We start from the raw sequence: 21,244 nt of genomic DNA, 5'->3' as shown, positions 1-21,244 counted from the left end.
AAAAAAATGGAACCTCAAGGGTACCATGGGCAGATTTTTAAAAGTAGGGGTAACATGGAAAATCTAACAAAACTAAAGGGTACAACGGGAAATTTCCGTATCTCAATTATTTTAATTTTTTTTTTGAAGAAAAACAACGTACAAATATTAATGGAGAGTACTTGATCATATTATTAAATTTAAATATAACTATTAGATATAATGAGTAGCAATTGTCTGTATTCGGTATTCGAGATCTGGTTGGATGAACTAAGTGCAAAAAAGATGGTGTAATTCTGAGTATGTTATTTGTCCCACATTGAAAAATAATGCAGGTTTGATAAATATATATTACGTATAAATATTAGAATTGTCCCACATCAGAAAAAAATCCAATTTTTGTGAATATATTACTTATAAATAGTAGAATTGTCCCACATCAAAAGATTAATATAAGGTAGGGTGATTATATAATTATAAATAAGAGTTAACCCACGTATATATTAATTTTTTTTTTAAAGAGATATTTTAATAATATGTAAACAAATCATTAGACATATAATGTAAACATTTAACGCTTATAACGTTTTTTTTTTTTGCATTATAAATAAGTTAATTACCCCGTTGCAACGCACGGGCATTCAAACTAGTTTGTATGCTTTTTAACTCTATTTTACCATAATTAATGAAAATATTTTATAAATTTTTTCATATTCGACTTATTAATATGTGTTCTTAGGGTAAACGTTAGAAAAACGGCAACTAATCATATTACATTTTATTTCTAATTGTAGCTTTCTAAACTCTCAAGGGGTCTAATAAAGTAATAATATAAAATTAAGATGCCTTTATGATGATTAAAATATGTAGTTGATGAAAATCCATGTCTTAATTCCACTCAAGAAATAGCCAAATTAAAGGTGACAAGTTCACTAGTAGAATGGTCAACTGGTTTTGCAATCTTGTTTAACACTAATAATATCCATTTTAATGATTAAATAAATTTAAATATTATCATTTAATGATATTAGGACAAATCTTTTACTAATTATTTAAACAATATCTTTATTCTATATTTGTAAGAGTTCATCTGTTCTATTGAGTACTTTACGTATATTATTTTGGATCGTTTTATTTGATTCTTTATGTTTCTATTTTTAGTCACTTAAAAGCTTTTTAAATGACTATGATATCATACCTACCCACTCAAGGCTTTGTTCTTTCTGGCTTAATTTCAGTTCAGTTTAACTCTATTCAATTCAATTCAATTCAATTCAGTTCAGTTCAGTTCAACTTTATTCAGTTCAGTTCAACCATCTTTTCACAAATTAACCCTTACTTATCGAAGATGTCTTGGTCTAGTGGTTAAGACGGAGGTATTATGAACAATAGGTCCCAGGTTCGAATCCCCATCCCCTCTATTGTAACCTCTATTATAATGCGACTAAGTGCTACTTCAATTTCAATCAGTTCAGTTTAACTTAACTTCATTAAGTTCAAGTGCTCAACTCCTTTCAACCGAAAAGAACACGACCTTATTTTTTGATTAGGTAAGAAAACTAGGTTGATCCTCTGTGATAGGATCAACCTATCTCATCCTTTCGAATGAGGGAGGTAAATTGAAACCACCGACTATCAAATCCGTCTGATTATTAAAACGGATTTGGCCGTCTTTTAAACAAAAAATTGCGGCAGAATGGTAGGCTTTGAGCAATCCAAGTATCCCCTTTTCCCCCTTCTGCCCCTCTCTCTAACTGTTCAACTCAACCTCAGATTCAACTGTAATAACAACCAACAATTCCAATTTTTCTTAAATTTTGTTCAATAATTGTAATAATCATAATAAACCCTAAATTTCAATCACCTTATTATTACTCTTTATCATAGTGTATAGTTGTTCGTTTATGAAGACTCCTTGGAAATTTGGCAAATTCCGATTTTTCTGGGTAAAATTGTAACCCTAGTTTTTCGGCAATTTGAGCTAAATTTTCCCCTTTTTTCGGTGTAATTTGATTTGGGTATTTGACCATTTTGTTGTGTGATAAACAAGTTTGGAACTTTTCTTCATTATCCCGCTTTTTTTGCAATTACATTTTTTTTGGCATAATTATTAATTCATTGATTAAAATGTAATTGCAAATTTTATCATTTTCATTAAAAAGAGTGCAGTTGCAAGATCTTACGTTAATTTTTTTGAAAAAAAAAGGTGTTTTTTTCGCTTTTTTTGCTATTTTGATGATATGCACACCAGTTGTTTGATGAAATGCGTAGCTGAAATTTGTAATATCGATGTTTATGTTTGTTTGATTTTGGATGTATTACGTATAGGTGGTCCAAACATATGTAAATAATAGGAGTAGCATCTTCATATCTTTCAATCTATATGATTACTTTTTTGTTTCCTTGAATATAAATTGTATGTACAAATGTTGCAAAGTTGCCTCACCCATAGTAAGGTTCTGTTATGATTTGCCCCTTTTGATGACGAGAAAAATGTCGTAAAAGCGTCTTTTTGGTATTCCCTCCATCCCGGTCATTTTCAAGAATTATATAGGTGAATAAATGATTAGGACGAAGGGCGTATGTTGTTTGCGTTCTATGTTTTGTTTTGGAGCTCTTATTTCATTAATTAGGATGGATTCGTGTTAATCTAATTTGTTTATTTGATCTTAGGTTGCAGATATAGAGTTTGTCAATTCGGGTTTATAAGATTATTAAAGCTATGGATGCTGCTGAGCTTGAAGAGAATCTTTTTGCAATCAGTGATGCCAAGGTATATATCTCCATCATAGAATGGAATTTTTTTCGTCAAATACCGAGTATTCCCCTTGTGCAAATCATTTGTAAAGAATAAAAGAGTAAACAAATGATTGGGACGGAGGGAGTATATATGAATTCATAGATATTGACTGTATTGAGTGTAGGCTTGCATTTCAAATATTTGTTTTTGTTAGTAGGTTTCATTAGTTTACTGGGTACTACATGACTAATCATGATTTATGGTCGCAAGAACGTTTTAGTTTCCTGTTACTTTGGTCGGAATTATTGGCCAATTCCTTACCTTCTACATGGATGACAATGTTGTCATAGCGCTTTCAAATGATTTAGGCAGTACGTTTGAAACACGATGATGGCAATTTCTAGGTTCAAGATTTACTGGGTTTGGTAATTATAGGCTCTAATATTTTTTTGGATAATGGTGGGAACCTCAGATTAATAATCATAACGGGACCTGAGTTGCTGTGCTCTAACTTCAGAAGACATAATCTCAAGCCAAATTACATTTACATAATTGCAAAAGTTAGGACCTGAGATCCATTAATCACTATCTCATGTTTTAACCAATTTAATCCACTCATACAGACAATAGTATTTGTATGTATTTTAAACAAAAAGTTCTATCTTCCTCTACAGTTACATGGTGGTTTGTGCAAGATATTGTCTGAAATATACTGTAAAGTGATGACTATCTTTCCAGTCCTGGAAGAGGCACGTCCACGCAGTAGGACAGGAATTCAGGCCTTATGTTCACTGCATGTTGCTCTCGAGAAGGCTAGAAATCTTTTACAACATTGCTCGGAGTGTAGCAAATTGTACCTGGTATGTAATGATAGTTTTGAAGCACCCAAAGTTTTCCATCCTTTATTTTGCGAAAGGAGGTTTATAAGGCATGGCAGAAGATAATTTTGTTATCTGATTATTTTTTACTTTCTTTTATATATTAATTTTCCAACATTGATTGGCATCTTATAGGCCATTACCGGAGATTCTATTGTTTTGAAGTTTGAGAAGACAAAATGTGTTCTTATAGACAGCTTGAGGCGGGTTGAAGATATCATTCCCGAATCTATTGGCTGTCAGGTTGGTCTTCTTTTCTAATTCGTAATGCCAATGGCTTGTGGGTTAGTTTCTATGGTTGTTTCTTCTTTCTCTCCTTTTTTTCCCTTTGTTTGAGGTCAAATCGCAGCTAGTGCTATATTGGTTTGAATACTTTGAATAGCTTCCAGTTCTTATATTAATCATTAACCGGTTTTGAATGACCTATTGCAGATTCAAGATATTGTGAGTGAACTAGAGGGGATTGCTTTCTCCCTCGATCCAGCAGAAAAACAAATCGGTGATGACATTATTTCATTGCTTCAGCATGGTATAAAATTTGAAGACAATTCCTATGACAACAATGAGCTCGAGTCTTTCCACCAAGCTGCATCTAAACTTGGCATTACATCTTCCCGGGCTGCTCTTGCTGAAAGAAGATCTCTTAAGAAACTCATTGACAAAGCCCGTATCGAAGAAGACAAACGAAAGGAATCAATTGTTGCTTACCTTTTACATCTTATGAGAAAGTATTCAAAGTTGTTTAGAGGCGACCTTGGTGATGACCAGGATTCCCAAGGCTCTGGACCTTGTTCTCCCACTGTACAAGGATCTTCAGAGGATGGAAGAGCACTTGACCGTCACCTGTATAATATTAATTCATTCAACTTTAGGCCATCACTTGCTTTTAGGCCAAACGGTAGAAGGTCCGAACAAATACCCGTTCCACCGGAAGAGCTGAGGTGTCCAATCTCGCTGCAGCTTATGTATGACCCAGTCATCATTGCCTCTGGACAAACTTACGAACGTGTTTGCATTGAGAAGTGGTTTAATGACGGACATAACACTTGCCCGAAGACTCAACAGCAAATCTCTCATCTCGGTTTAACTCCTAATTACTGTGTAAAGGGCCTCATTGCTAGTTGGTGTGAGCAGAATGGTGTTCCTATTCCTGATGGGCCTCCTGAGTCTCTTGAACTCAACTACTGGAGGCTTGCGTTGTCTGATAGTGAGTCAGTTCAGTCTAGGTCTACAGATAGCGGCAACTCTGCCAAGTTAAACGGGGTGAAAATAGGGCCGCTGAAAAATGATGGGAATGAAAACGGTGAAGGAAATGATGTCAGTGAAGGTGATAGTGAAGGCCCAGGGCAGGGGGAGAGTGATGAAAATGTCATTGAAATATATGAGAACTTCTTGGCAGTCCTAAATGGAGAAGAAGGATTGAATATGAAGTTGAAAGTCGTGGAGGAGATAAGGAGGCTGCTAAAAGATGACGAAGAAGCAAGAATGTTGATGGGTGCTCATGGGTTTGTTGAAGCACTTGTATGCTTTTTGAAATCTGCAGTCGATGAAGGGAATGACATGGCACTGGAAGGGGGAGCTATGGCACTCTTCAACCTTGCTGTTAACAATAACAGGTGTCTCTCTCTCTCTGTGACTTTCGAAGTTTGAGCAAATAATTGTTTGTTTAATGATGTGGTTTTGGTCATTAAAGGATAAAGTGAGATGGCGTTTGACTTTTTATTGTGCTATCTTATACTCGTCGTATATATGTTGATATATTTGAGATAATATATTTGATAGGATTTATAACTTATAAGTGATATTTGATATATACATGACCTGCGGATAGATGAAGGAAGGTGGCAATATGACAACATTATTACAATGCAAGGGGCCTGCAATTGGAGGGGTAATGAGGGGTAAGGGAGTCAGATGTACTCGACAAATCGACATTATCCAAAATGTGTCGACTTGAGTCTTAACCCCTACCCAGCCTGAATGGCCCTTTTTTTTCTTGTTTATACTCTGTATACATCACTAAACTTTTCTAATTGCTTGCTTGGAGAGCTTAACAATGTTTATTCAAATTTTGCTCTTCAATTTTTGGATTCCTGTTCAGAAATCAGCCAATATTTACTTACATCCTAAGAAATTTTTGTATTGCAGAAACAAGAAATTAATGTTGGATGCCGGAGTCATTACCATACTAGAGCAGATAATGTCTGATCCTGATTCTTATGGACTAGTAGCTGCCCTCTATCTTAACCTATCGTGCCTTGAAGAAGCAAAACCCATATTAGGATCAAGCAATGCCCTTTCCTTTCTAATGAACCTTCTCATAACCAAAACCGACCCACAATGGAAACTCGATGCCCTTCACGCTCTTTTCAACATCTCCACTTGTCCGTCCAATATTCCAAACCTCCTCCAGTCGGGTATTGTCGATGGTCTACTACTGCTTCTAGTTGAGCCCAGGGTTAGGACATGGACCGAGAAATCAATAGCCGTTCTCATAAACTTGGGATCAAATTGTACAGCAAAAGAGGCTATTATATCAGCTCCTGGCCTTGTGGGTGCACTTGCAACCATATTAGACACTGGTGAGCCCATTGAGCAAGAACAAGCGGTTTCATGTCTTTTGATTCTTTGCAATGGGCATGAGAATTGCAGTCAAATGGTTCTCCAAGAAGGTGTCATCCCGTCATTGGTATCTCTCCAAGTCAATGGGACACCCCGAGGCCGAGATAAGGCTCAGAAGCTTCTAATGCTGTTCCGTGAGCAGAGGCAGCGGGATACGTCCCCTGAACGAGTCATTCGGTCTCCTTCAGTCCGGGAATTTACAGCTCCACCTCGGGATATGAAGCCGCTGAGCAAGTCAAGCAGTGAAAGGGCAATGCCTCTAGATCCGAAACCCCTCAGTAAAGTCGGTTCTAGACGGAAGCTAGGAAAGAAATTTAGTTTCTTATGGAAAAGCTAGGAACTTCTCTGGCCCTCGGATTCTTTCCGACCACTTTGTTTTGCAATTGTCAGTGATGTAAATTCCTCTATTACCCTTTTACATATTTCACTTTCCCTTGTACTAGCGAGTCTTGCGTTTTGACGGTTTTGTACATACAACCAAGCCATTAACCCTATTATTAGGCGAGGATTATTAACATTAATTAAATGGCTTGGCTATATGCATACAACCGTCTCATACGAATTCTTAGGTTTCTTTTTGTTACAAAGGAAGTGATGTACAGCTCCCACTTCTGTAATTACTCCATAGTTTTACTCTTTCCGCCTTTTCGGGGCAAAATATCCTTGTAACATTATGTTAGTCTAATCACAGAAAAGCTTGGACTGTTTTATTTTAGTTGTTCTAGTTTCATCATATTAGCAAGTCTTTTACCGATTATATTTCCGCAATTATTAACAACTTTGTAGGCGGGATTTGAACCCAAGTTAACAAGATACCATGGGAAAGATCCCTAGTAAGTACTCAAATTGTAATGTGTGAACTTTTTTTTCAGTTGGATGCTTCTACTTTGAAGACGATTTAGGAAATGCAATGAAGACGGTTATTTTCAAATTCAGCATGATGACTTTACCAGTAAAGCTAGCTAAGTGACGTACAATCTTAAGTGTATGAAGCTGAACGAGACAGTGCAATTCTTGTCCTCGGCGTTTCCCATCCAAAATCAAGAAGTTCCACCAACGGATCTTCCTTATTCACCGTCTCAGTTTTGTTCCCTTCTTTCTTTTCTCCATCGCCTTCCTTACCATTATCTTCCTTTACATCACAACTCTCGTGTTCATTGACGCCTTTCTCCAACGCTTCCTTATACGAACACTTCATTGTTGGTATCACAACCTCATCATCCTGACCATTCCCAACTTCCCGTGATTTCTCATCACTATTTGTGTCGACTCTAATTTCCTTCTCTTTCGCGCTTTCCAAGACAGGGACCTTCTCAAGTATAACACTCAATTTGTTCATCACATGTTCAAACTCCAGAGGAAGACTATCAATCTTGTCTATTACATAGTCGATTTTCTTGAAAACATATCTCGAAAGAGGTACATATTTCTCGACTTTTCCTTGGATTAATAATATGTAAAGGTCGATAAATGAGAGGATTGTGAGCCATTGGTATTGAATAACACATACCAAAGGACTAGCTACCGATCCTAGCTTGGCTACACGCCTTGTCACAGAACCGATTGGACCATTGAGGTTGAGTCCTCTTTTATAGAGGTTCCATATAATGGCTAATGTCGTCGCTCCACACGTGTACAATGGACTCCGTCTAGACGATGAGGAAGTATCGGACATGTTTTTTCTGCAAAGAAATTACGATCTATCATAAGTCATAACCTATGTACAACAACACAGCCTCAGTCTCAGCATAGTTTGAGATCGGCTAACATAATAAATCATAACATCCTAACGGAATAAATTAATGAACAACGAAACATTCATCAATTATTGAAAATTCATACAAGTAGAACATTTTTATTTTATACGTAGAAGAAGCTGATGCGGTCATACCTGTCTTAAGTTGTTATATCAGACAAATCTCTGCGGAAGATGAGAGGAAATTGTTAAGGAATTTTTACAAAGTAGTGAATTAGTTTTAAGAAGAATTTTGATTTATATTTTGTTTATAGTTAAAAAGTGAATATAATAATAACGTAAGATTATATGAGAGTATATGAGAATATAGTCTCATAGATGCATATTTTGAGGGTATAAATGAGGTGTGATCTTCTTATGCGGTTAATCAGGAAAATGAATGACTTTTATGATTGAAAAATATAGATGTTAGTGCAAGTGTGCTCTTTACCACTCATTGCCTTTAAATAACTCTCGAGTACTAACTATTACTGAGTACGTTTCCTATAATACCGTCTCATCTTAAAATATTGTTAAAAGATAGAGGAAGATATAAGGAATAAAAAAAAGTTAATTATTATCTTAGAAATATCGATAAGCTTATCATGAAATCTTCTCATATAAAATCAGTGAAATTTTCATTATTATCCCGAATCCCGATTTCAAATTGTTACAAGTTGAGAAAAAGGCAAAATTTCAACATGAAAATATAGGATTGTAGCATCAGCTCAAATCCAATAAATGGGCTTTTTAACACTTGGGCCTAGAAATTTTGATCAAGTTTTACTGTTTTAGCCCATGAAATTTCTTTAGATGACAAGTCAACCCGTAACCAGACGTATATCAGTTTAACTACCCTTTTAACAGAATGACAGTCGAACATATAATTTCAGTCATATTACCGTCTTAAATAAGAATTTATGTTTTTTTGACAGTGAGACATGGATCAAGAACAACAAGAATCAAATTAACAGCTACAGTTCATTTACAGCCTAACAGGTAATGGAAGAATTTGATTCTCTGTTATACATCACTCATTTTTCACCTCAAAACAACATTTTTTTTAAACACAATTCCCATATATACAAAATTAAGTTTAAAAAAAGAGTAGAAAAATTAAAGTATTGATTGCATTTTTTCTGGGTGTTTTCAGTTTTGATGATTTAAGTATCTGGGCTGTAAAATAAATGCCCAGTTACAACTCCACTCAACTTCAAACAATTCGTATGTAATAGTTTTCTACATTTAATGTTGACATTTTTTACTTCCGTCCCAATCATCTGTTTACCTTATTAAAATACCGCTCACAAAGAATAAAAAGGTAAACAAATGATTGGGACAAATGGAAACTAAATTGTTTAGCAAGTTTCCAGGAGGTAGCTGTTAGTTGTTGAATATGCTTTACTTAGCTTGTTGAAATGGGCTGCTTTCTGAGTTAATAAGTTACGTGCTTTTGCGTATCATTAATTTTCGATATTTATTCTTGTTATGTTATATTGTTATTATTCCACAAGGAAATTATTAGGTAAGCTAGTGATAAATATCTCTTGGTAATTCATGGAAATAACTATCATGGATGATGATAATGATGAGCATGGTATGCATTCTAATTTAATTTTTAGCATATGTTTTAGCCAATTATATCTCTTGGCTCAATTATTCTAATTTAAATATTTGCATATGATGATAAGCATGGTATGGATTCTAATTTTACTTTATATCTCCAGTAAAATTTCGATGTACTGCATAAGTTTGACGATAACCATTTGTAAAATTTCTGTAGGTATACCTGGAGATGGGAGTTGTTTATTTCGGGCTGTCGTTTATGGTGCCTGTCTTAGACGAGGGAAGTCAGCGCCAAGTGAGAGCCGTCAAAAGGAACTTGCTGATGAACTTCGAGAAAATGTACAGCTGAGAAATTCAATCAATAATCATTGTGGATTCACCTTATAACTTACCTTGCTTTCTAGCTTCTGCCGCCTTTGGACAGCTAAATATTCTGTTTTTCAGGTTGTTAACGAACTGATCAAGAGACGTAAAGATACTGAATGGTAATCTCATTGAATTAGCAGATTACTGCTAACTATCTCTAGGAATTATATCTTGTTCTGGTAACTATGCCGATGATTGATCATCAATTCCGTCTAATGCAATTTCAGGTATCTGGAGGATGAATTTGACAGGTATGTTTGTCAGATGAGACAGTCTCATGTTTGGGGAGGCGAACCTGAGCTTCTGATGGCCTCACATGTTCTACAGTAAGTATGCAGCCTCAATGGCTCATTTTCACGTTCACATTTTCCGTCTTTGATTGGTAAGACCTACAGTCGTACAGATATATGAATATGTATCTGTCTTGGAATGCTGTTTCAACTGATTAGCAGCAAATTTTCAATTTCAGGATGCCTATCACAGTGTATATGCCGGATAAGACGTCCAATAAACTTAAAGTGATAACAGAGTATGGTCACGAGTATGGTACACATAACCCGATTCTTGTTCGTTATGATGGCTGCGGACATTATGATGCACTCAAGAATAAACCTTGAACTAATTGGTATGATCCTGCATTCCTGCTCAGCTGTCGCTTTGAATTGAACTAATTGGTGATCAAAGTTTCCGGCTTTCTTAAACACTCCCCTAAATTTTGTGACAATTTCAGGTGTCATCGAGACGACTGAAATGCAAATGTCAAATGCAATGTCAATGAGGAAGAAAATTTTCCTTGTATACTCTTGCACTTTATCAGGAGAGACACAAGCCGGCCTTTCGCTTGTTCATATGACATATGATACGATATCTTCAAAATATGTTTATGTTAACATTGAAATAAATATATTCGCCTGTTTAATAGATGTAAATTACTTGATATTCATATCATCCATTGATATTTGTTCGCATACTCGTGTCCGATATTTTCATTGTTATTGAGATGAAGCCATGAAGGTCAAACAAGCATGTGAGCTTGGTCGTTAAATGCCAGGGTGTACTGAGAATATCTCGGCTAAAATGACCAACGTTCACTTAAAGGAGCTAAACTCAATTTTTTGAGAGTCTCGTAAGTCAGGGGACACGCTAATAAGCCTTTGAACCCAAATCCATTACCCAACAATGGAAGATTGGAAGTAAACATGTTAGTAACGGAGCCTTCCTAATTAAAACGGTCTAAGGCCGTAAAAATTAACACGTTTTTAGCTCTCTAATGTTCAATTGACTAGTCCAGAATCCCCAAATGAAGCATGAATTTGTCCTTGACGAATGGGCCTGATCTAGTTGGGTATTTTGTAATGTATTCAACGTTGAAATGGTCGAGCTTTATTTGACATCACTCTCAGTTCTGAAACGATCAATAATAAGACTGTTTATTTGCTAGAACAAGCAAGTTTGATCCAACAATTAATGAGATAGAGCGAAAAAAAATGAAGCTGGCAGCTCTGCATATATTAACATTCCAGTTGATGTGAACCCTGCATCGATCAAGCCTCCGACAATACTTCTGCTGAATCTCGATGATCCTCATTGGTAAGTAATTTGATGTTCCCTTGCGTTTTTTTTTTTTTTTTTTTTTTTTTTTTTTTTTTTAAATATTCTCTCTATTCCGATCATTTGTTCACCTTAGTGATCCAAGTCATCCGGTCAATTGTGGACCTTGGAATAAACGGTGAGGGGAGCGAGTCTCATTTCATGGATTATACAACAAGTTATATACGGAGTATGTTGTACGGTGTAGAATTTGAGCTTTGTGATAAAGTGTCCGAGCTTTATGTTAAATAATATTGAACTCATCCATTTAAACATTAAAAACATGAACTGTGAATTCTCTCATAAAACATACATATAAGCTCGAATTCTTATATCTTGGTTGTACAATGCTTATGATACAACTGGAATAGTAGAATGATGAATGTTGTATGCAATGATTCAGCAAATCATCAACATGACGACGAAAATGCAGCAACCGGTAACGTGCAAACATCCAACCCTCTCAAAGATTGAGTTGGATGAAAGCCTTTCATACATATGCGACGGATGCCGAGAGAAGATGTATGGAACAGGCTATCGGTGCACAAACGGGTGTGACTACGACTTGCACGAAGAATGTATAACGGCTTCCGAGATAGCCCACCATCATTTTTTCGAACAACGACCCTTTACACTTCAACTCGAGCAGTACCCGAACTCAACCAACTTATGTACGGTTTGTGGGATAGCCGTAACAGGGTGGAGATACTACCACCCCCTCGAAAACGGTACTTACATCTTCCTACACCCTTGTTGCATGAAAATGCCTCATTATATCGAAACAGATGATGGCGATAAACTTTTCTTGAAGCAACAACTAGTGTCTCTTGAGTGTGGATTCTGCCAACGACCAACACTCGGTGGGCCAGTCAAGGGATGGGCCTACATGTCCGCTGATCAACGACTTGTTGCCCACGTAAGGTGCATGAAAGACAAGAAGCTTGAGGATTACTGGAACATTTATGGACAGACGGAGGAAAAGCATAGCAAATATGGTAACAATAATGACTCTAAGGCGGTAGAAGGGATCCCAATACAACAAGTAGTGTACCACCACCACCACCATCATCATCATTATCAGTATGTCGGCCAGCCGAGCTACCAGCAACAACAGCAATACTATGGACACCATAATAATAATAATAATAATAATAATAATAATAATAATAATAATAATAATAATACAAGAAAGAAAGGTGGAAATATGTGGAAATTTGCCAAAGTAAGTGCCCAAATTCTCGGAGCAGTTGTGGATCCAGTTAGCGGAGCTATGGCTCTCAGTGATATGTTTGACGATGAATAAACTTATTTGCCCTTATACTCCTTTCCATTCAACAGGTTCTTTACGTTTTATTCTTCTACGAGGAGTATTTTAAAGAAAAGTAGAAACTCTGTTGAATGGAGAGGGGTATGAGCTACATGGTTTTATATTTTTCCTCTTTTGTTTGTGCTGGTAATTGTAATCTTTTATCGTTTCGTTTTCTGGTCATAACGCTTATATGTTTTGGTGTCGCTTATCAACTTTAATAAAATCTTTAACTCCTTGAATTGCTAGATTAAGTACAGTGTCTCGAAACACCGGCCACTATACGATACGTATAGTATAACTAAAAAGTCTCCCATGCGACAAAATTAGTCATCGATTAACTGAGTTGAGGGTGAAATTCTTGGAGTGGCGTAGCAAACTATCTGTGAAACCTCCATGGTAAGGCTAGTCGGCTAGAAGGTATCGGAACATAGAGGTTGGCAACTAAAGTGGGCTATGGTAACACTATAAAAAAAACTTGAAAGTTTACCAAGAAACTTTTGAGGTTTGCCATTCTGCACGTGATATTTTTTTTTTTTTTTTTTTTAGCAGAAAACTTTGACCAACCATAACTTGTATTTATAAGTTCAAAAATTTTTGGTTTTTTTTTTTTTTGTAATGACACTTTTACAATGACTACGATTTGCAATAAAATTGCCGGTTGTGGAACTCGTAGGCAAGAGATATAGTGACAGAGATGCATATTTTGAGGATTGTTAATGAATGTGATCGTCTTATGCGGTCAATCAAGGAGATGAATGATAAATTGATAACACTCTTCTTTGGGCCCATTTATTATTCACTTGACTTAGTCGCGTATACAAGGAAGGAACCTCATTATAAAATTTATCGATATAGAATTGTTAGACTTATTTTATTGATGATGACAAGTCCTTCATTTAATTCCTTACGTTTGTTAAGCTGTGACAGGTTTATATGGATTATACATTCGCTGAAGACGTATGGAGCTTGTGTTGCGTGAAGGCCCGAAGTTTAGTCTCGGTCTAGTTATTTGTACGGATATGGAACTTGTGCTTTGGATTAGTTCAAAATATTATGGCTTATCTTTGAAAATGTTTTAACTAGCAAAAGGATTTTCAAATCATATAATATCTTCTTACTTTGTTAAATTTGTTTTAAAAGAAATAAATTATTTGACAAAGTATTTTTAGTGCTTCCTTGTTTTAAGTTGTCCCTCCTTAAATCAAGTAATGCTTCCCTTATTTAAGGAGTGGTTCCTTAATTCAAGTAGTGCTTCCTTTGTTTAAGGATGGTTCCTCTTTTTAAGGAATAATTGTCTAAAGCTTACTACTATAAATACTCCTTAAGCATTCACATTTCAATCACACACAACAATTGAAAAGAAGTACACATAACAATTAAGAAGAAATTTTTCTGTTGAAAATCCTTAGTGTTTGCAAGTAAGTTTCTTGTGTGTCTAAAACAGTTTTTGCAAATCCTCTTTTTCATGCTTTATCATTTGTTTTGCAAAATTGTTTTTAAGCCATCCTTTGAATTAATTCCTCGAGTATAAGTTCCAATATTCATTAGGAAATACTATCTCCATTGTTCCAATTGTTAAACCATATAAGGAGATAATTTGAGTTGTAATTTTCACTTTTGTAAGAGAGAGTTTTTGGGGTACGGGTTGTACTCGAGTCGCACGATCGGGTTGATCGTGGGGGTTTGCTTTGTAATCGGGGTTGGTTATTAAGTAAACATTAATAAAAGAGAGGTGGACGTAGACCTTTAGAGAGTAGGTCGAACCACGTTAAAAATATCGTGTGTTGTGCTTTCTTTTGTTTGGTTTTCGTTTCATTTTGTTATTTGTTTTCGTTTATTCTCTTACGCGCTCAAACAATCTCGCACAACTCGTTGTTTGAACAATCACCGAGACTGCTTCATATTGCCTGTGTACTAATCTGCGATAAAACGAAAACAAATCTTTTTGCTTTTATTTCGAATTTTTAAAAAGGGTACTTAATTCACCCCCTCCCCCTCTTAAGTACCGGGTCAATAAACTCAATAAGTGGTATCAGAGCCTCGTGCTCTTGATTGCTTTACCGCATAGAGTTTGATCCTTTGAGTTTATTTTTATTTTCGAAAATGAATTCCAAATCATCAAATGTCCCGTCTTTCGATGGCACGGACTATGGCTGGTGGAAAAATCGCATGATGCATTTCATTCAAGGAATAGATTATGAATGTTGGGTCATCATTCAAAACGGTCCACTTGCGATTCATCACTAATGCAACTAATGTGGTTAGTGAGAAAAATCCAAAGGACTACGACTCCGATGACTATAAGAAAGCGGAGAAGAATTCGAGGGCTATATCACTTCTGCAATCCGGTATCGGTGATTCCGAGACTAGTCGGATTGCGGTGTGTAAAACGACCAAAGAAATTTGGGACGATTTAGAATTAGCTTATGAAGGAACCGATAGAGTTAAGCGACAAACGTATCGATATTCTTACTACTCAATATGAGTCTTTCAAAATGTCTCCAAATGAGTCGATTAAAAGTATGTCTTCTCGTCTTTCAAATATTCGTAATGAACTTGCAAATCTCGGTAAAACCTATGAAACTCGGGAGATTCTCGAGAAAAATTTTAAGGAGTCTTTCTAAAAGATGGTTACATAAAGTTACAGCTATTGAGGAGGGAAGAGACTTTCCTACTCTCACCTATGAGTCATTAATTGGTTCTCTTATGGCACACGAGATTGTTCTCGTAGATTATCCCGATGAGGAACCTAAAGCTAAGGGGATGGCCCTCAATGCCTTCTCAAGTGATAATGAAAGTGATCTTGAGGATGAAGTAGCCTTGTTGTCAAAACGAATTGCTAAAATAATTAGAAAACAAAATCAAGAAAAGTTTGACAATTTTAAATCTAGAAAGGCTAGTCCTTCAAAATTTTCACCTTCTTCTTCTTCTTCTTCGTCACGACCTATCTCTAGAATGGGCTGCTTTAAATGTGGCGATAGGGATCATCAGATCCGAAACTGCCCTAAATGGGAAGAAGAAAAATCTAGAGATAAACGTGATAAAACTAAGCAGGAGTACAAACGTGCTATGATTGCTGCTGTTTGGGGTGAATCTGATTCTGAGGATGATGAACCTTCCAAAGAAGAGAAAGAAGAGAAGCTCTGCCTTAGAACAACCTACAAGCCGAGATCACAAAGAAAGACTCAAGAGGACTCTCTAAGATGTCTCATGGCAAATTCGGAAGCATCAGAAAGTGACTCAGATAACGAGGTAAGTATTTTGAATCTTAAAGATCAAATTAGACTTTTGCCTAAAAATCAAATTATAAAATTACTAGATGAGGCACTAGATACTAATTATGAACAAGGTAGACGTATTGATGCTATGCAAATTGAAATAGAGAGTATTGCAAGTGAGAACATTGATTTGAAATATGATCTCAAGAGTATGTCAAAACGAACAAGAGACCGGTCATCCATGATGAACTTTCTGCAGAGAACGAAATTTTAGCCATTAAAGTCCACGACTTAACTAATGAACTAAATAAGGTTAAAACTCAAATAGACGACCAGTCGGTTCAAAATGAACTTTCTGCGAAAAAAAAATTTTAGTCAAAAAGGTCCATGATTTAACGAATGAACTAAATGAGATTAAAACAAGACATGTTACTAGTTCAAACACATATTCTGAAGTTTGTTCCAAGTTTGATAGACTCAATTCTGATTATGATGCTTTAATCATTAAAAATAAAGACTTGTTATTACGAGTAAGCAACTTGGAATTTGATTTAAATAATGCTCGTAATGTGGCCGCTAAATGGGAAGGAAGTGAGGTGGTGTTAGACTTTCTAGTTAATCAATCTAAAAACACCAACAAGCTTGGATTAGGTTATGATCCACGTTCTGATTCCAAGCAATACGATCATCAATATCGTACTGTTTGGGTTCCTGAACAAAAAGTAAACACACCTCATGACTGTCCAAAACAGAATGACTCCTGTTTCGATAGCATCAAACGATCTGAACTTTATGAACGAGATTTTCGCAAGCGTAAGTACGTGGGCCTACCTGAATATATTCTTTGCAAATTTTGTGGTAAGACAGGACACGTATTTAATGCATGTAAAAAACGACTAAACTATCTAGATAAGAACTTTCGCGTTGTAAAGAAAATATGGATTAGGAAAGATGTCTTAGATTTGGTTCGTCATAACAAGGGACCCAAGCTTGTTTGGGTTCCTAAAACCTCTAACTAATTCTTTTTATAGGGCCTGAAGAGAGGAAGCAAGTTTGGTATCTAGATAGCGGATGTTCACGACATATGACAGGTAATAGAAATCAATTTCTCTCTTTATCGGCCCATGATGGTGGAAATGTGACATTTGGAGACAACACAAAAGGTGAGGTTGTTGGTATTGGCAAAGTCGGTAAGTCTCACACACTTTCCATTGATGATGTGCTGCTTGTTAGAGGTCTAAAACACAACTTGATTAGTATATCCCAATTATGTGACAAAGGGTACAAGGTTGAATTTCATAAAAAATTCATTTATGTAATAAAGGGAAGTACTAATGAAATTGTGCTTGAAGGTAATCGAGTGAATAACATTTATATGGTTGATTTAGAAAAAATTCCAAAAGAAACCATTAATTGTTTATCTGTGATGCAAAACGATCCTCATTTATGGCATAAGAGATTCGGACATGTCGGCTTTTCTTCAATGAACAAATTGTGCAAACTTGAACTAGTTGATGGTCTACCATCTATGAAATTTGAAATTGAAGGACTTTGTGATATTTGTGCTCGTTGTAAACATGTCCGAAGCTCTTTTAAGTCCAAAAAATTTGTTAGTACCACCAAGCCTTTAGAACTCATTCACATGGACTTATGTGGTCCGATGAGGATTAGAAGCCGAGGTGGGAGTCTTTATGTGTGTGTTCTAGTGGATGATTATTCCCGGTTTGTTTGGACATTATTCTTGCATGCTAAAAGTGAAACTTTTGAAGAATTTCTTGTCTTGATAAAAAAACTCCAAAACAAACTTGGTCGAAATTTAGTCTCCATTAGAACCGATCATGGTACCGAATTCAAAAATGATTCTTTCACGAGATTTTGCAGGGAACATGGCATTGAACACACTTTCTCGGCTAGAAGGACACCACAAAAAAATGGAGTGGTGGAAAGAATGAACCGAACTTTGGAAGAAATGTCAAGGACCATGCTACTTTGTAGTGAACTTCCAAGAAACTTTTGGGCCGAAGCTGTGAACACAGCTTGCTATATTCATAATCGTGTTTCCATTAGACCTATCCATAAGAAAACGCCTTATGAGCTTCTTTATGGGCATAAGCCTAATATTTCACATTTCCGCTGCTTTGGGTCAAAATGTTTTGTTCACAATAATGGTAAAAACAATTTAGGAAAATTTGACCCTAGAAGCGATGAGGCGGTTTTTATTGGATATTCAACAAATAGCAAAGCCTATAAAGTTTACAATAAAAGAACAATGTGTTTTGAGGAAAGTGTGCATGTAATTTTTGATGAAACTAATGTGCTTAATGCCGAATCACGGGATGATGATGATTTTGAAATAGGTTTCATGCAAGATGATGCCCCTGAAATGGAAGAAGAACCCTCGTCCTTGGAGGAATCTAATCTTTGAGACGTCCACGAACTCGGGGGGAACGAACGAAAAAGGCACAAATGTCAAAACAAGGAACAGTGCCGGACTGCGGTAGCGAATGACAGAAGCATGTCCGAAAATGATTCAAATCGGGCGTCTAGCGGCTCCAAGACGCCCGAGATTGCCAACGAAACAGAGATGATTCAGACAGACACGGACAATCGCTCGAATTCAAGTGAACCAGAACCCTTCGTTCCAAAGAGTTGGAAGCATCAAAGCTCACACTCTTTGCACGATGTCTTAACTGACATTCGCACTGGAATTACGACAAGATCTTCTTATAAAAACTTTTGTGCTTATTATAGTTTCTTGTCTGAAATTGAACCAACTAATATTAATGATGCTTTGAAAGATCCAAATTGGGTTCTAGCTATGCAGGAAGAGCTCAATCAATTTGAAAGAAGCAAAGTGTGGCACTTGGAACCAAGGCCAAAAGATCGTTCGATCATAGGAACGAAATGGGTGTTTCGAAACAAGTTAGATGATGGAGGCGTGATTGTGAGAAACAAAGCAAGGCTCGTTGTCCAAGGATACAATCAACAAGAAGGCATAGATTATGATGAGACTTTTGCACCAGTTGCTCGACTTGAAGCAATTCGCCTTCTTATTGCCTTTCTTTGCGTTCATGGGTATTAAACTATTCCAAATGGATGTTAAGACCGCGTTTCTTAATGGCTATTTGGAAGAGGAAGTGTATGTTGAACAACCTCCGGTTTTTAGATAGCTGCTTTCCTCATCATGTTTTTAAATTAGATAAGGCACTTTATGATCTTAAACAAGCTCCTAGAGCTTGGTATGAGAGATTATCAAAGTTTCTTATTGAAAATGGCTTTCAAAGAGGATCAATTGACAAAACACTATTTTTAAAACCGGAGAAGGATGATTTGCTCATTGTTCAAATTTATGTTGATGACATTATTTTTGGAGCAACTAATGATCTATTATGCGATTATTTCTCAAATCTTATGAAGTCGAAATTCGAGATGAGCATGATGGGCGAATTAGGATTCTTCTTGGGATTACAAATCAAACAAACTCCTCATGGTATAATGATCCATCAACGAAAGTATATCAAAGAGATGCTAAAGAAATTTGGGTTGGCAGATGCAAATTCATTTGATACTCCCATGGTTGCTACACTAAAGCTTGACAAAGATGAAAAGGGTAAAAGTGTAGACGAAAAGGTATATCGAGGTATGATTGGTTCTCTTCTATATCTTACTGCAAGTCGACCAGATATCCTTTATAGTGTGTGTTTGTGTGCTAGGTTTCAATCAAATCCCAAAGAATCACACTTAATTGCTGTGAAGCGCATTTTTAGATATTTGATTGGAACCCAGGACTTATATTTGTGGTATCCTATGGATTGCGATTTTACTCTCACGGGGTATTCAGATGCAGATTATGCAGGTTGTTCAGTTGAGAGAAAAAGTACCTCGTGTGTGGCTACGTTTGTAGGACCGTGTCTTATTTCTTGGGCTTCCAAGAAGCAAAATTCGATCGCGATGTCTACTCTTTTTGAAAGTGAATATGTTGCGGCGACTCAATGTTGCTCTCGATTTTTGTGGGTAAGACAACGATTGCGGGATTACGGTATGACAATTAATTGTGTTCCTATTTATTGTGACAATACTAGTGCAATTAATATTTCTAAAAATCCCGTTCAACACTCCAAGACAAAACATATCGATATTCGTCATCACTTTTTACGAGACAATGTGGAAAAAGGAAACATAGTTTTAAAATTTTGTCCAACCGAAGATCAGTTGTCCGATATTTTTACTAAACCATTAGCTAGAGCACAATTTGAGAAAATCCGATTGGAATTGGGACTACTGAATAGCAGATCATAGTCAACGTCATCTAAACTAATCCCTTATATGATTGACTAGACAGGAATGTGAAGTACGATGAGTTGACAATATGTGCGCTTATCTGTTTTTAGCTTAAGCCTTGCATTTTATCACATCTTTTAGTAAAATTCAAAGCAATTTCTCGAATTTCGTTTCAAGATATGTTGAACTAGTAGATTTGACTTGAAAATTTTGGCAACCTATTTATACTTTCTGAGGAATAGAGCTTTATAAACCGGTGTCATTCATGACCGGTTTCATCTAGGATTGTGAGTAGTTACTCCCTGCATATCGTGTAACATTAATTTGCACAAGTATGACATTTAATTGCTTCTTGCCTACATACATTCGGGTTTGTGGGTGGTCTCACATGTTTGGAGAATGCTTGCAATTCCCTTTTCTTACATTTTAACCATTAGCTCCACATTAGCCAAAATTGCCAGTTGACCCATAAACTACACCCAAATTTAAGCCTACCTTGCGTTGAGCTAGTTTAGTGTTGTTTATTGTATCAATTTTGGTTCGTATTATTGTTTTGAAGTTGGTATTTGGAGAAATTGGGGTTATGGAGTTGGAATTGGATTACTGGAAGTTAGCCAAAAACAAAAAAAAAAAATGAAAAAAAAAAATGAAAAAAAAAAAAAAAAAAAATGAAAAAAAATGAAAAAGAATGCAAGAAAAAGAGTTGGTTTAATTTCCATGTCTTACTCATTTATTTGGTTCTAGTGAGTTTTATGTCACATTCGGCATTGTACTTCATTTTGAGAGTTAGAAGATGGGATGTTCTTATTTGGTTTTGATAAGGTAGCTAGCTTGACGCTTTACCTCCTCTTATCCATATTATTTTGCCCCTTCTTCCCCTTAGCCCCACTTATCCAGATTTTGCAAGTATTCGGCATGTGATAGATCTTGAATGGTTGGAATGTGTGTGTACGGTAGCTA

General features: G+C 36.1%; 3 protein-coding genes and 1 long non-coding RNA gene across 9 annotated transcripts; 3 read left to right on the top strand and 1 right to left on the bottom strand.

Annotated features, from left to right (window-relative positions):
- The first annotated feature begins 1,644 nt into the window (after positions 1 to 1,644).
- On the top strand, positions 1,645 to 6,934 carry LOC141644390 (U-box domain-containing protein 6-like). Of its 4 annotated transcripts, none has more exons than XM_074453906.1 (6): positions 1,645 to 1,925; positions 2,653 to 2,752; positions 3,394 to 3,579; positions 3,733 to 3,840; positions 4,030 to 5,213; positions 5,746 to 6,934. In XM_074453906.1, exons 2-6 carry the CDS (start codon positions 2,702 to 2,704, stop codon positions 6,554 to 6,556), a joined length of 2,340 nt encoding a protein of 779 aa, XP_074310007.1. In that variant the 5' UTR covers positions 1,645 to 1,925; positions 2,653 to 2,701; the 3' UTR covers positions 6,557 to 6,934. The 4 variants fall into 4 exon arrangements, with proteins under 4 accessions (XP_074310007.1, XP_074310011.1, XP_074310008.1 ...); XM_074453910.1 differs by having other exon boundaries at positions 1,681 to 1,925; positions 2,660 to 2,752; XM_074453907.1 differs by lacking the exon at positions 1,645 to 1,925 and adding an exon at positions 2,046 to 2,185.
- Positions 6,935 to 6,954: 20 nt separating this feature from the next.
- LOC141644392 (uncharacterized) lies at positions 6,955 to 8,344 on the bottom strand. Its single transcript, XR_012544034.1, has 2 exons — positions 8,111 to 8,344; positions 6,955 to 7,901 (listed from the first exon to the last, which is right to left on the bottom strand). It is a non-coding gene; the product is annotated as an uncharacterized LOC141644392 (long non-coding RNA).
- A 707-nt stretch (positions 8,345 to 9,051) lies between these two features.
- Positions 9,052 to 10,809, top strand: LOC141644391 (OVARIAN TUMOR DOMAIN-containing deubiquitinating enzyme 4). Of its 3 annotated transcripts, XM_074453912.1 has the most exons (7): positions 9,114 to 9,178; positions 9,469 to 9,551; positions 9,738 to 9,859; positions 9,965 to 10,005; positions 10,114 to 10,212; positions 10,356 to 10,511; positions 10,617 to 10,809. In XM_074453912.1, exons 2-6 carry the CDS (start codon positions 9,512 to 9,514, stop codon positions 10,501 to 10,503), a joined length of 450 nt encoding a protein of 149 aa, XP_074310013.1. In that variant the 5' UTR covers positions 9,114 to 9,178; positions 9,469 to 9,511; the 3' UTR covers positions 10,504 to 10,511; positions 10,617 to 10,809. The 3 variants fall into 3 exon arrangements, with proteins under 3 accessions (XP_074310014.1, XP_074310013.1, XP_074310012.1); XM_074453913.1 differs by lacking the exon at positions 9,469 to 9,551 and having other exon boundaries at positions 9,052 to 9,178; XM_074453911.1 differs by lacking the exon at positions 9,114 to 9,178 and having other exon boundaries at positions 9,408 to 9,551.
- Positions 10,810 to 15,335: 4,526 nt separating this feature from the next.
- On the top strand, positions 15,336 to 17,067 carry LOC141641958 (uncharacterized). The gene is made up of 2 exons (XM_074450598.1): positions 15,336 to 16,037; positions 17,035 to 17,067. The coding sequence occupies exons 1-2, from the start codon at positions 15,336 to 15,338 to the stop codon at positions 17,065 to 17,067; spliced, it is 735 nt and encodes a 244-aa protein (XP_074306699.1).
- Positions 17,068 to 21,244: the final 4,177 nt, after the last annotated feature.

Source organism: Silene latifolia, chromosome 2 (genome assembly GCF_048544455.1).
Source record: "Silene latifolia isolate original U9 population chromosome 2, ASM4854445v1, whole genome shotgun sequence".
In the NCBI taxonomy this organism is placed as follows: domain Eukaryota; kingdom Viridiplantae; phylum Streptophyta; class Magnoliopsida; order Caryophyllales; family Caryophyllaceae; genus Silene; species Silene latifolia.
This window is presented reverse-complemented; position numbering and strand designations above follow the sequence as displayed.

Excerpts from the sequence above, each read along its gene's own strand:
- LOC141644390 (XM_074453906.1), top strand. The coding sequence starts at position 2,702 with ATGGATGCTGCTGAGCTTGAAGAGAATCTTTTTGCAATCAGTGATGCC. Across the intron at positions 2,753-3,393 it reads TTGCAATCAGTGATGCCAAG|TTACATGGTGGTTTGTGCAA; the intron begins GTATATATCTCC and ends CTTCCTCTACAG. Across the intron at positions 5,214-5,745 it reads CTTGCTGTTAACAATAACAG|AAACAAGAAATTAATGTTGG; the intron begins GTGTCTCTCTCT and ends TTTGTATTGCAG.
- LOC141644391 (XM_074453912.1), top strand. The coding sequence starts at position 9,512 with ATGGAAATAACTATCATGGATGATGATAATGATGAGCATG. Across the intron at positions 9,552-9,737 it reads TGATGATAATGATGAGCATG|GTATACCTGGAGATGGGAGT; the intron begins GTATGCATTCTA and ends AAATTTCTGTAG. Across the intron at positions 10,006-10,113 it reads AGACGTAAAGATACTGAATG|GTATCTGGAGGATGAATTTG; the intron begins GTAATCTCATTG and ends ATGCAATTTCAG.
- LOC141641958 (XM_074450598.1), top strand. The coding sequence starts at position 15,336 with ATGAACTTGCAAATCTCGGTAAAACCTATGAAACTCGGGAGATTCTCG. Across the intron at positions 16,038-17,034 it reads AAAGTGACTCAGATAACGAG|GGCCTGAAGAGAGGAAGCAA; the intron begins GTAAGTATTTTG and ends TTCTTTTTATAG.